At 36.8% G+C, this 15,423-nt stretch overlaps 1 protein-coding gene across 1 annotated transcript in view; it reads left to right on the forward strand.

Annotated features, from left to right (window-relative positions):
* NCOA1 (nuclear receptor coactivator 1) overlaps positions 1-15,423 on the forward strand; it is a 262,458-nt gene that overhangs the window by 151,793 nt on the left and 95,242 nt on the right. Inside the window, 2 exon segments of the mRNA XM_032652699.1 lie at positions 7,408-7,513; positions 10,352-10,518. Of these exon segments, the coding sequence (XP_032508590.1) occupies positions 7,425-7,513; positions 10,352-10,518 (256 nt within the window). The 5' untranslated portion in view covers positions 7,408-7,424.

A 15,423-nucleotide genomic window follows, 5' to 3' on the forward strand; every position in this document is an offset into this window, starting at 1 on the left:
ATTATTTTCCTTGTCATATAGAGCCTTCCTCTCCCCCTGACAAGAGGTTTAATAAATGTTTTTCTATGATGACATTAATCCATAGTGCAGTTCATCTCATTTATGTGTCAGTAATAGAAATCTGGTCTTTTCCGACCACAACGCCATGAGACTAGATATCAATTACAGGAAAAGATCTTTAAAAAATACAAACACATGGAGGCTAAACAATACACTACTTAATAATGAAGTGATCACTGAAGAAATCAAAGAGGAAATAAAAAAATACCTAGAAACAAATGACAATGGAGACACAACGACCCAAAACCTATGGGATGCAGCAAAAGCAGTTCTAAGGGGGAAGTTTATAGCAATACAAGCCCACCTTAAGAAGCAGGAAACATCTCGAATAAACAACCTAACCTTGCACCTCAAGCAATTAGAGAAAGAAGAACAAAAAAACCCCAAAGCTAGCAGAAGGAAAGAAATCATAAAAATCAGATCAGAAATAAATGAAAAAGAAATGAAGGAAACAATAGCAAAGATCAATAAAACTAAAAGCTGGTTCTTTGAGAAGATAAACAAAATAGATAAACCACTAGCCAGACTCATCAAGAAAAAAAGGGAGAAGACTCAAATCAATAGAATTAGAAATGAAAAAGGAGAAGTAACAACTGACACTGCAGAAATAAAAACAATCATGAGAGATTACTACAAGCAACTCTATGCCAATAAAATGGACAATCTGGAAGAAATGGACAAATTCTTAGAAATGCACAACCTGCCAAGACTGAATCAGGAAGAAATAGAAAATATGAACAGACCAATCACAAGCACTGAAATTGAAACTGTGATTAAAAACCTTCCAACAAACAAAAGCCCAGGACCAGATGGCTTCACAGGTGAATTCTATCAAACGTTTAGAGAAGAGCTAACACCTATCCTTCTCGAACTCTTCCAAACTATAGCAGAGGGAGGAACACTCCCAAATTCCTTCTACGAAGCCACCATCACCTTGATACCAAAACCAGACAAGGATGTCACAAAGAAAGAAAACTACAGGCCAATATCACTGATGAACATAGATGCAAAAATCCTCAACAAAATACTAGCAAACAGAATCCAACAGCACATTAAAAGGATCATACACCATGATCAAGTGGGGTTTATTCCAGGAATGCAAGGATTCTTCAATATACGCAAATCTATCAATGTGATAAACCATATTAACAAATTGAAGGAGAAAAACCATATGATCATCTCAATAGCTGCAGAGAAAGCTTTCGACAAAATTCAACACCCATTTATGATAAAAACCCTCCAGAAAGTAGGCATAGAGGGAACTTTCCTAAACATAATAAAAGCCATATATGACAAGCCCACAGCAAACATCATCCTCAATGGTGAAAAACTGAAAGCATTTCCACTAAGATCAGGAACAAGACAAGGTTGCCCACTCTCACCACTCTTATTCAACATAGTTTTGGAAGTTTTAGCCACAGCAATCAGAGAAGAAAAGGAAATAAAAGGAATCCAAATCGGAAAAGAAGAAGTAAAGCTGTCACTGTTTGCAGATGACATACTATACATAGAGAATCCTAAAGATGCTACCAGAAAACTACTAGAGCTAATCAATGAATTTGGTAAAGTAGCAGGATACAAAATTAATGCACAGAAATCTCTGGCATTCCTATATACTAATGATGAAAAATCTGAAAGTGAAATCAAGAAAACACTCCCATTTACCATTGCAACAAAAAGAATAAAATATCTAGGAATAAACCTACCTAAGGATACGAAAGACCTGTATGCAGAAAATTATAGGACACTGATGAAAGATGATACAAATAGATGGAGAGATATACCATGTTCTTGGATGGGAAGAATCAACATTGTGAAAATGACTCTACTACCCAAAGCAATCTACAGATTCAATGCAATCCCTATCAAACTACCACTGGCATTTTCCACAGAACTAGAACAAAAAATTTCGCAATTTGTATGGAAACACAAAAGACCCCGAATAGCCAAAGCAATCTTGAGAACGAAAAAAGGAGCTGGAGGAATAAGGCTCCCTGACTTCAGACTATATTACAAAGCAACAGTAATCAAGACAGTATGGTACTGGCACAAAAACAGAAAGATAGATCAGTGGAACAGGATAGAAAGCCCAGAGATAAACCCACGCACATATGGACACCTTATCTTTGATAAAGGAGGCAGGAATGTACAGTGGAGAAAGGACAGCCTCTTCAATAAATGGTGCTGGGAAAACTGGACAGGTACATGTAAAAGTATGAGATTAGATCACTCCCTAACACCATACACAAAAATAAGCTCAAAATGGATTAAAGACCTAAATGTAAGGCCAGAAACTATCAAACTCTTAGAAGAAAACATAGGAAGAACACTCTATGACATAAATCACAGCAAGATCCTTTCTGACCCACCTCCTAGAGTAATGGAAATAAAAACAAAAATAAACAAATGGGACCTAATGAAACTTCAAAGCTTTTGCACAGCAAAGGAAACCATAACCAAGACCAAAAGACAACCCTCAGAATGGGAGAAAACATTTGCAAATGAAGCAACTGACAAAGGATTAATCTCCAAAATTTACAAGCAGCTCATGCAGCTCAATAACAAAAAAACAAACAACCCCATCCAAAAATGGGCAGAAGACCTAAATAGACATTTCTCCAAAGAAGATATACAGAATGCCAACAAACACATGAAAGAATGCTCAACATCATTAATCATTAGAGAAATGCAAATCAAAACTACAATGAGATATCATCTCACACCAGTCAGAATGGCCATCATCAAAAAATCTAGAAACAATAAATGCTGGAGAGGGTGTGGAGAAAAGGGGACACTCTTGCACTGCTGGTGGGAATGTGAATTGGTTCAGCCACTGTGGAGAACAGTATGGAGGTTCCTTAAAAAACTACAGATAGAATTACCATATGACCCAGCAATCCCACTACTTGGCATATACCCTGAGAAAACCAAAATTCAAAAAGAGTCATGTACCAAAATGTTCATTGCAGCTCTATTTACAATAGCCAGGACATGGAAACAACCTAAGCGCCCATCATCGGATGAATGGATAAAGAAGATGTGGCACATATACACAATGGAATATTACTCAGCCTTAAAAAGAAATGAAATTGAGCTATTTGTAATGAGATGGATAGACCTAGAGTCTGTCATACAGAGTGAAGTAAGTCAGAAAGAAAAAGACAAATACCGTATGCTAACACATATATATGGAATTTAAGGGAAAAAAATGTCATGAAGAACCTAGGGGTAAGATAGGAATAAAGACGCAGACCTACTGGAGAACGGACTTGAGGGTATGGGGAGGGGGAGGGGTGAGTTTTGATAGGGCGAGAGAGAGTTATGGACATATACACACTAACAAACGTAGTAAGGTAGATAGCTGGGGGGAAGCAGCCGCAAGGCACAGGGATATTAGCTCGGTGCTTTGTGACAGCCTGGAAGGGTGGGATGGGGAGAGTGGGAGGGAGGGAGACGCAAGAGGGAAGACATATGGGAACATATGTATATGTATAGCTGATTCGCTTTGTTGTGGAGCAGAAACTAACACACCATTGTAGAGCAATTATACCCCAATAAAGATGTTTAAAAAAAAAAAAAAAAAAAAGAAATCTGGAACTTAAAAGCCCATCATGTTTCATACGTGTTGAATTTGAGGTGACGTGGGATATCCAAATGGAAATGTCCATTTGGCAGCTGGAAACTTATTTAGATGCCAAATTACTGAGATCAGAAAGATTGTGCTTATCGTTCATGGAGGAAGCCTTAGAATGAAAATCAGACCTTGTCATTCTTCTGTTCTTAATCCTCCAGTGATTGGCTAATTCACTCAGAGTAAAGCTAAAGTGTATGGCCCTTCCTCTGCCAGGAGCACTCTTCTTCCAGATGTCATTCTCTCTTCCTCACCTCCTTCAAGTCTTTGCTCATGTTTCACCTTGTCAGTGAGGCCCTTCCTAACTACTTACTTAAAATTGCTGCCCCTCTCCTTCCACAAAACTAAGCCTCTGTTTTTGCCTTGTTTTCCTCCATAATACTTAGCACCTTCTAATATACTCTATACATTACTTTTTAATTTTGCTTCTCTCTCCCTCACAATAGAATGAAACTCTATGAGGACAGTGATTTTTTAATGTTTCATGCACAGTTGTACTCCCACTACCTAGAACAGAAGCTGGCATATAGTAGGAGCTCAATAAATACTTTTTGCTGGGTTAACTTGGGCTACCCACATTGAGATCAATTTAAAGTTTCTGACTCATGTTTACCTTTGCTACGAAGATGGGATAGTATCAAGGATTTTATTTTTAAAGTCTTTCCTTAGTGTTGAAACTAAAATTAACATATATAATCTATATGTGTATATAGGGACTGTATGTAGTATATAATATATATAGTCTGTTTATATATTGTTTATATAGGTTGGGCTAAACTTGATTGGACAAACATTTAATCACTCATTCACCAAATTCTATAATGGACACACAATAGATGGGAACTGATGCAAACTTTGTATATTATGTTGAATGTTATCCTTTGGGCAGTGAGGATTTAGGGAAGGGTTTTAAGCAAGAGATTGACACGATCAAACATGTTTTTGATAGCCTACTTTGGTGGCTCAGGGAGACCACCATAGAAACTATGATGTTTTTAATAGTTTAGCAACAGGTGAGAGGAGACTATAAGAAAGGTGTGGATTTTGGAAATATTTAGGAAATAAAAATCGACACATCTTACTGTTTGCTTGCATGTGGAATATGAGAGAAGAGGGTAAAATGACTCCAGTGTACCAACTGAGAGAAAAAAAATTGCGTGAGGAGGAGATGTTAAGTTCATTTGGAAAGATGAATTTGAAGTGCCTATGTGACCTCTGCATAGAGTTATCTGGCAAGGAGTGGGGTTATGTGTCTGAGGCCCAGGAGATCTGGCTAGAGATGGAGATTCAGAGTAATTGGTTTAGAGATTTTTTTTCTTTGAAACCATGTTGAGTGAGTGATATCACCGCAGAATAATGTATAGTATGAGGGGAAAGGAGGCATAGGACATTAGAACCATGAGGAAATCTAACCCCGAAGAATTGGGCAAAAAGTACTGAGACTAAGGAAAGTAGAAAAACACACTAATTCTATTAATCTCTCAGGCTGTGGCTTAAACATCACTTCTTCAGAGAAGCCTCAGTTGATCGCCCAATTAAAATTAGGTCTCCTCTATTGTTTTTCTCCATGAACCCTATTCTTTTCCTTTATGATTTTATCACTATAAGAAAATTACATATTAATTTTGTGTTTTATTTGTTTATGTCTCCCACTCCGTGAGGGCAGGAACCTCTATTTTGCGGTCTGTGATTTTGCTCAGCTCCTATCACAGTGCCTGAGACATGATAGATGCTTGATTTATTCGTTAAGTAAATGAAGGAAGCATAGGATCACAGAAGTCAATGGATGACAATGTTTTCAGAAGGAAACAGTTTCAGATGCTGCTCCAAGCAGTCCAATAAAATAATAGTAATAAGTTAGCATTTATTGAGCATTAATGAGTGAAGGAATGAAAAGTGTCCATTGTATTTATCGATGAGGAAGAACGGGATGAGTTATCCACTGAGTGAACACTACTCCCCTCATGGAGCTCTTAGTCTAAAGGGGAGAGAATAACAATAACCAACATTCTCTAGGAACCTGCAGTGCACTCGTTACATGCACTGTTCATTCAGTCCTCACAACAAATCTAAAGGTAGGTAAGTATAGTTATTATCCTTATGTTACAGATGAAGAAATAGGAGATTTAAGGAGATTAAGCACTTTGCCCAGGAACAGGCAGGTAATGATTAAGCAGGGCCTTTCTGACCCTAACGCCCATCTATATGTGTTTTAACCACCATGCTGCAGTAGGGAAATCAAGCTGATTCTTTATCAGGGAAGTGATATCTTGAAAATGCCATTTGAGCAGGAATGGTTTTGCTGCTGTTTATAGGACACATTAGAAGTGAGAGTGACTGGAATTGAGAAACAAGATAGAAGGATCTTGCAGGAATCTAGAATGAGGTATTTGCTTCCAAATAAGGATCATAACTGTATCTGAGAATGAAGAAGGAGGGGACACTGTAAGATCTCCTGTTAATGAAGAATTGACAGGACGTGGATATCGATACAAAATGAGGAGCAAAAGAGAAGAGTAAAAAATAATTGCGATCCTAGGAGTTGGAAATTTTCATGACCTGCACGTCTAATATGGAGAAATTAGAAATGTGCTTTTTTGGTTACATGGAATAATAAAGTCATGATTAGAGTTCTAGGTATTATTTTTATATTGAAAAGGGGATATGACAATCTTTGGTACTGAGAAAGAGCTGGAGACAGAGGAAGTTTTAGGACTAGAGAAAAAGGATCTATTTCAACATATTAAAGTCATGTGAGAAATTCTTATGGATCTCAACTTTACAAGCATGGCTGCTAACATGCGGCACTGTATTTATTTAATCATTTTAGAATTTAAGGAAAAGTTAAAGGTTTTTCCCATTTAACAAGAATTTCCTCTCCTTTTACAAGGGTAAATGGAATGGAAGAGAATGAGAGGTGTGTTGTTTGACATTAGTAAAATCTAAGTGGTAGTGATGAGTCTAAGGCCAGAGATAAGCTTCCAAGTTTCGTTAGAGATTCTGTAGAGAATAGTGGTTGATAGGGACAGATCAGGAGGGATCTTTAAGCACAGCCACTGACTGGCACAACATGTAAGAGAGAGACCTGGCTGGCATGCTAGGGGAAATGACTTTGTGTTCTCTGGCATCTATAACAAGATCCTAACGTAGACTAAACATTTGATCTTTGTCGCCTGACTGCATAAGCAAAAGGTTAGGAGTATGGAATTCAAAGTTGGTAAGTACAATACAAAATCCAAATCTAATCCATCGCTTTAATTTTAATCATATATGTATTATTTCTTTTCCTAGCAATATAAAATCCCAAACCTTATGAGTAAAAGTTGTTTTAAGTCCTTTTCAAAATAATCTAAAATAAATATAAAAAAGAATCAGGTACACAGTTTTTACATTTACATATGAAGTGGTTTTTTCTCTTTAAAAAAATCTCATTGTCTATTTAATTATTCTAACAATATTTTCATCCTAATTGAGCTCTATGATTTTATGAAGGATGACTAATTTTATTTTACAGGTATAGAAAAGAAAGTGTAGAAACACTAAATAGCTGATGATTCCTGTGCTTTTATATAAATGTGGATGCTTTTATGATGGCTGTAATTATTCATTGAGAAACCACAGTATTTAGATATATTCTAACACAAGGGAGCTTCCTGTTCCCATAGAGTGGGAAAGTTCATTAGGGTAGATTTCTTATTGTTTTCCTTCCTTTTTAGGTGTGAAGTTTTTCAACATGAGTGGCCTTGGGGACAGTTCATCTGACCCTGCTAACCCAGACTCACATAAGAGAAAAGGATCGCCATGTGACACACTGGCATCAAGGTAGGAACACTCTTTTTCTTAGTCTGTTTCTGGCAGAGCTGCTTTATCATTTTCAGTCACTTTAGAGCTTTTGCTTCATCTACTCCAAGTTTACCAGCCTTCTCTGAGTCCCTCATACTTACCATGTTCTCTTCCTTCCCCAGGGCCTTTACACATGCTGCTCCCTCATCCAGCTTGCTCCCTCTAGATTTCCTGTAGTCAACACCTATGCATTCTCCAAATACCAGTTTACTCATTACTTTCTTTTTTTTTTTTTAATTTATTTATTTTGGGCTGCATTGGGTCTTTATTGCTGCATGCAGGCTCTCTCTAGTTGCAGTGAGCGGGGACTACTCTTTGTTGAGGTACGCAGGCTTCTCATTGTGGTGGCTTCCCTTGTTGCAGAGCATGGGCTCTAGGCGCACAGGCTTCAGTAGTTGTATCACGCGGGCTCAGTAGTTGTGGCTCGCGGGCTCTAGAGTGCAGGCTCAGTAGATGCGGCTCACGGGCTTAGTTGCTCCGTGGCATGTGGGATCTTCCCGGACTGGGGCTCGAGCCCTTGTCCCCTGCATTGGCAGGGGATTCTTAACCACTGTGCCACCAGGGAAGCCCTAGTCATTACTTTCTTAAAAGGAGCCTTCTCTTCCTTCCATTAACTATTAGGTCAAATCTCCCCTATTTGTATCTATTTTATATGTATTTTTTATAGCTATAATCTGTAATTTCAGGTTTTTATTAGTTTGTGTGCTTATTTCATGGGTTCCCTGGCTTCTCTACTACAGGCTAAGCTGCCATTTGGTAAGAACTTTGTCCTTACTCACCATTTTATCCCTAGTTCCTAGCACAATGTGTAACTTATATATAGTAAGGACACAGAAAATATTTGTCAAATGAATAAATGAATCCATTGTACATCTTTAACTGCTATTTCAGTATATTATGGTATTAGTGGAACAAAGAAAAAAATTATTAATATCAGGACTTTAAAGAATGAATATTTGTGGAATTAAATATTTATGTGTTAATAAGGAATGTGGTCATCAAATAGGCAAAAGAGAATTATTGCTAAGGAGACTCTAATAAATGCCAGATAGAGAAGGAACCTCAATCAGATCAAAACAGCAGCTTTCCTACCTGAGAGAAGAGTCGGAATTTTATTCCATTCACCTTCAAGGATCTGGAGCAAGGTTTCTCAGCCTCCACACTGTTGACATTGTGGGCAAGATAATACTGTGCTGTGGGAAGCTATCCTGTATATTGTAGGATGTTTGGTAGAATCCCTGGCTTCTACACACTAGATGCCAAATAGCATCTTTATATCAGTTATGATAACCAAAATGTCCTACCAGTTGTGATAACCAAAAATGGCTCCAGACATTGTCAAATATCCCTGGGGACAGGGAAAGCAATATGGCCCCCAGCTGATAATCATTGATGTAGCGCATAAAACGGCAGAAGACTCTTCTGTCATTGGATTACATGCTTTTTCTCATGGGGGGACAAAGAAAGAATTTTTACAGGAGAATGCCAGGGCTTCAGGTTGGGGAAAGAAAAGTGACTACTTCTCTTAATCAGTTCAGAAAACTGTTACTGAGCGATGATAACCTAAGTACTCATAATCATAGGTAAGTGTCCAGAAGCTAGGAGGAATGCTGATATCAAGATGCAATTCAGTTTGTGTTGTCAGAGTTAATGTTCTTGTCTATTTCTATATATGTCAGTCCTTCTTAATTTAAGAATAAATAGATAAAACTATTGTATTTTACTTTAAATTTTTATTTGGGGAAAATTTTTTAACCTATAAAAGAATAGAGACTAGGAAACGATGTATACCCACCACATATAAACGACGTATTTGCAGTTTTGTTTAAATAAAAGTAGTAAGATGATTAATGACAAAATTGATTTGTCTCTAATTCTTTCAATCTGTTTTTAATGATTATGCATATATAAGTATCTGAACAATATAGAATGTTTATTAAATTTATATATTACATAATACTATGTGTATTTTTCTACAGTATACTTTTCAGCATGGATCTTTAGACATAAAGATAACTAGATTTATTCAGTTCTGTTAACTTTTGATAAATATTGTATTACACGAATATACCATATTTGAGAAATCTGTTTCCCTACAGATAGACATTCCCTATGGGTAAACAACCATTTTGTTACAAATTTTCATTCTTACAGCCAGCACTACAGTGAACATGAACATCCTCGTACACACCTCCTGTTTTATACGTAAGAGTTTCTTTAGGATCTGTGTACATTTTTATGTTAACTGGGTAATTATCACATTGTTCTTTAAATGATAAGCATTGAGAGTTCCTTTTTTCTTGTCTCCGCACTTTAACGTTTTGCCAATCTGATGGGTGTGGGGTTATAATTTTAAGTACATTATAAGAATCAAGACTTTATCAGATTTCTAATTATAATTTATTTGAACTCTGGTGTAGTATGCCTGGTTAATTTACAACAAACTTATTTGAAAATTCAAATTTTCTATTTTAAGGAATTATTATTTAGAACACCTAATAATTTCAAATGCAACTAGTATATGTACTGTCTGCTTCTTTTTGATATCTAGTATTTATTTGAAATATTCAATGTATATACATCATTGAGGGAATACATCTGTGATGGCAGTCATTCTCTTTATGTTTTTTAGCTAGAATTGTTTTCTGCACCTTGGTATTTGTTTTTTAGATAACAATTTTAAATTGTTTTCTAAATCTGGTTTTATATTCTAGATAAAAACAGGAATCTCTGTAAATATATAAATATTAAATACTTGATCAGAGAAGGAAATATGGTGGTAGAAAGTACAGTAACTAGATTTCCTTTGTGTAACAGCACTGAAAAGAGGCGCAGGGAGCAAGAAAATAAATATTTAGAAGAGCTAGCCGAGTTATTGTCTGCCAACATCAGTGACATTGACAGCTTGAGTGTAAAACCAGACAAATGCAAGATATTGAAGAAGACAGTCGATCAGATACAGCTAATGAAGAGAATGGAACAAGGTAAAAAAAATGAACAAAAAAACCCCTGTGACTGTGTGCTTTGTTATTAAGACATTTACAATATGTGATTTTATTTTTTATCATTAAGAAATTGCATTCAATTTTGTAATCTTATTAAAGGAACATTTTTGTTTAGATGCTATTTATTTTAGAATGTGAATCTGAGACCCTTCTTTTACAACAAAGTGGCTTATTAAGTTAGCTTGAGAACTGGTTGCCTTGAAAGGTTATGAGACCCAGTATCATAGGGGATTAAGTCAGGAGATACAAGTTGTGGTATCAGACCTGAGGCTCTGGCATAGGGTTGAAAGACAGCAACTCAGAGGTAGGAAAGTCCCTCCATCTGAGTTATAAGTTTGTCTCTGCCTGGACTCTGGGTGGGGGAAACAGCCTTCTCTGAGAAAACCCTGATTTATTTTTATGGTTCATATTTATACTGTTCATATTTACTGGGGACCCAACACCACACAACTCCTGGATTGCCTACCAGAAACAAAGGCAAAGCCCTTTGAAGGAACATAACCACACCTCGCCCTGTCAGGTTCCCAAAGAAAAAGTGCTTCTGAGGGAGATTTTGTGCTATAAACTTATATAACATAGGAGGAAATAATCCACAGTGAGTAAGAACACAAATAACAAACAGAAGGAATAGACCCCAAAGAACTTCAGATTAATAGCAGCAATGTAAAAAGACTATGAACAAACAGTATGTTTTAAATGGTTGAGGTGACAGGCTTTTAAGATTTTAGGAGTGGATAGTCTAGTGACAACTGATTTAGCAGACAGGAAAAACTGGTATTGTAGGTCTGCAGAGGGGATAGCCAACAAGAGGCTGTATGGCACCTTCCTTACTCAATCTGGAAACTCTGACAGCCTGGCTCATACTCCCGCAGCCGAAAATGGGAGGATTCCTCTGGGGCAATTGAGCAGTCCAAAGGGAAAGACACACAGACACTGACAGTTGGAATTGATCCCCCAAGTGAAAAAATCAGCTCCTTGCGCTGTCCCCACACTTCACACATCTTCCAGTCAGGATTTTAGTACCTCACTCTTTAATATGAATAAAAATCCAGATATTTGAAGAAAGTCTTTTTATAAAAGAGAATAAATCAAGCAAACGAACAGAATAAAGGGAACTCAGAGGAAGCAGAGACAATGCAGGGAGCAAAAGAAAATGTAAAGCCATCAAACCAGTCCCTCAGAGACAAAAAGGAGGATATTTCATCTATGAAACAAGAATAAGATGCTATAAAATGAAACATTGGAACTTAAAATCAGGATAGCTGAAAAAAACTTTACCGTATTACCTTATTTTCTCATACTCTCTGCCCCAAGCATTCCAGGAACACTATGCCTCAGGTATTTGCACTTGCTGTTCTCTCTGTCTGGAATTCTCTTCCCTGGATATACACAAGGCTCACTCCTGCATCCCTTTTATGTGTTGGTTCAAATATTTTTTCTCAATGAACTTGTCCCTCACTAACCTATCTAATACACACACATACACACACACACACACACACACACACACACCTCTCTACATCTTCCTTGATTTATTTTCCCCACAGTATTTTTTACATCTAACATATTACACATTTTATTTGTTTATTGCCTGCCTACCCCCACTAGAGCTTCATGAGGGCAAGGATTTTTCTTTGTTCACCATTGTATCCTTAATACCTGTAGCAGTTCCTGGGTACATAGTAGACTTTCAATGAATATTTGTTGAATAAAAAGATATAGCGTTGAAAGATAATTTGAAGAAATTCCATAGAAAATAAAATAAAAAAGACAAGCAAAGGAAAACAAGAGAAAGATAGAAATGTATAGGATTAGTTCAGGAGGTATAACACATCATTAGTCCCAGAAAAAAAAAACACAAAAAAACAGACCAGGGCTTCCCTGGTGGCGCAGTGGTTGAGAGTCTGCCTGCTGATGCAGAGGACACGGGTTCGTGCCCCGGTCCGGGAAGATCCCACATGTCGCAGAGTGGCTGGGCCCGTGAGCCATGGCCGTTGAGCCTGCGCGTCCGGAGCCTGTGCTCCGCAATGGGAGAGGCCACAACAGTGAGAGGCCCGCGTACTGCCAAAAAAAAAAAAAAAAACAGACCAAAATTATAAGAAATAATGCAAAGAAACAAAAACCAAAAAGTTCTCAGAATTAGGGGATATGGGTTTCCAGATGGAAAGCACACATGTAGTGCACAGCACAATGAATAAAAAAGAAAGAAAAAAACCTCACACCAATGCACAATTTCTAGACACCAGAAAGAAAAAACAAGAGAGAGGAAAAAACAGACACATACTAGATTACTTTCAGGAGGGTCCGGATTTCCAAATAGGAACACTGAAAATGAGTATCCTGGACCTAGAATTCTGTGTTCATCCAAATGAAATATGAGTGCAAAATAAAGACATTTTCAGACATCTGAAGCCTCAAGAATGTTATCTCCTGTGTACTTTTTTTCAGAAATATCTATCAAGACCAAGGTAGTAAACCAAGAAAGAAAGGCATAGGATCTTAGCCCAGGGAAACCATGGAATCTTAACAAAAGAAAGGTAGAAGGAGACCCAGGGTTACAGTTGAGCAGCAGACTAAAGAAGTAGCCAGTCCCAACTGGAGCAGGTGGATAGAGAACTCTAGGAGGAATATTTCTATGGGGAAAAAAATGGAACACATAGAGTATATGATTACTGACCAAATTGAGAGGAATTTTTTAGTCTGGAGGAGAGTTTAGAGATGAATCAAACTTCACAGAAAAACTAAAACATGAAATATGAGAATTGTAAATTATAGCACATACCTTGACTCATTTGTGGACTATATTTATATGGCCATAGTAACATAGATACTAAATACTGACTGCTCTAAAAATTATTGTAACTATACTGGGAGGATGGGAAGAGGGGATATGTATGTGTGTCTAGATGGTTGATGTAAGTAAGTTAAATTCTTACCTTTTATGATGGCATGTTAATAGATTATGTCTAACATGGGCACAGTCAGGATATAGCAAATAAGCATGTTGTTGAGAAATACGGAATGTATTAGTTAGGATACAGACAAGGCTACTGTAGCAAGAGACCCAAAATACAGTGGCTTTAACAAGGTAATCTAGGCATGTGTCAGAGGCTCAGATTCCTTCCATCTGTTTTGCTGTGCCATTCCTAGGGTATTGCCCTTACCCATGTGGTTAAACATGGCTCACCTGTACGTGTTCCTGATGACAGGAAAGGGAAAGAAGAAAACAGGAAGGCATGCTTCTGTCCCTTTAAGGACAAGACTCTGTCCTTGCATGTCTCATCTGTTCACATGCCTTAGGCCAGTCATGTAGCTACTCCTGCCTTGGGTTTTGCCTAAAATTTTGTTTGTTGTGCTTATCATGCATAGTTACTTAATGTACTTGGACTTGATGGTTTTATGTTTTTTTGGAACTGTTTAAGAAACAAAACCTGTCTTAATGTTAGAAACACATGAAATGATGAAGGAAGTACATCTTAGAACTAAATGAGAAACTCCTATACCATAATAATTTAAAAATAAATAACCCAGTTAATTAATGGGCAAAGGCTCTGGGTAGACATTTCTCTAAAGAAAATACACAAATGACCAATAAACACATGAAAAACATACTCAATATTATTAGCCATCAGAAAAATACAAATCAAAACCACAATGAGAGACCACTTTACACTTGCTAGGGTGGCTACAGTCAAAAAGACAGATAGTAACAAGTGTTAGTAAGGATGGGAGAAACTGAAACCCTCATACAGTGCTGGTGAGAGTGTAAAATTCTGCATCCACTTTGGAAAACAGCCCAGTAGTTTCTCAAAATATTAAAGATAAAGTTATCATGTGGCCCAGCAAGTCCACTTGCAGGTATATACCCAAGAGAAATGAAAACTTGTACACAAATGTTTATAACAGCATTATTCATAAATAGCCAATAAGTGGAAGCAAACAGTATATCTATCAACTGATCAATGGGTAAATAAAATGAGGTATACCTATACACTGGAATATTATTTAGCAATAAAAAATAGTGAAGTACTGATAAATGCTTCAACATAGATGTATCTTCAAAACATTACACTAAGCAAAAGAAGCCAGTCACAAAGGACCACATATTATATGATTCCATTTATATAAAATGTCAAAAATAGGCAAATCTATAGAGACAGAAAGTAGATTGGTGGTTGCCTTGGGCTTGGGAGTGTTGGGAAAATGAGGAATGACTGCTAAAGGGTATGGGGTTTCTTTTGGGGTTGATGAAATTGTTCTAAAATTTATTGTGTTGGTGGCTGCACAACTCTGTGAATACACTAAAAACCACTGAATTGTATGTTTTAAATCCATGAATGGTATGCTGTGTGAATTGTAGCTCAGTAAAGCTGTTATTATAAACACTATATGAGATAACATTTTACACCCATTAGGTTCGCAAAAATTAAAAGCTGTGATGATATCAAGTGTCAGCATACAGAAAAACAATAACCTTTGTATGTTACTGGTGGTACATAGGGAGTAATTTGTCAAACTTAGTAATGTTGAAAATGCACAGACCCTGTGATCCAGCAATTTCACTTCTAATATTTACCCTAAAGAAAGTGTCACAAATGTGCAAAAGAGGAAATACTGAAAATAGTTTATTACAGCATTGTAAGAAGTCAAAAGGTCTACCAATAGGGGACTAGGAAATCAACTGTGGGTTATTCATATACTATACAGCAGTTCAAGTGAGTGTATGAAATTTATATGTATCAGTATAGTTAAATCTCAAACATAATATTGAGTGGAAAAAGTTGAAAAAGTCTGTATATTTCTATGTAAACATTAAAACACAAAACAATAATATATTTGTAAAAATCATGCATATGTAGTTGAAGTATAAAAACATGCTTAGAA

Source organism: Phocoena sinus, chromosome 13 (genome assembly GCF_008692025.1).
Source record: "Phocoena sinus isolate mPhoSin1 chromosome 13, mPhoSin1.pri, whole genome shotgun sequence".
Lineage (NCBI taxonomy): Eukaryota > Metazoa > Chordata > Mammalia > Artiodactyla > Phocoenidae > Phocoena > Phocoena sinus.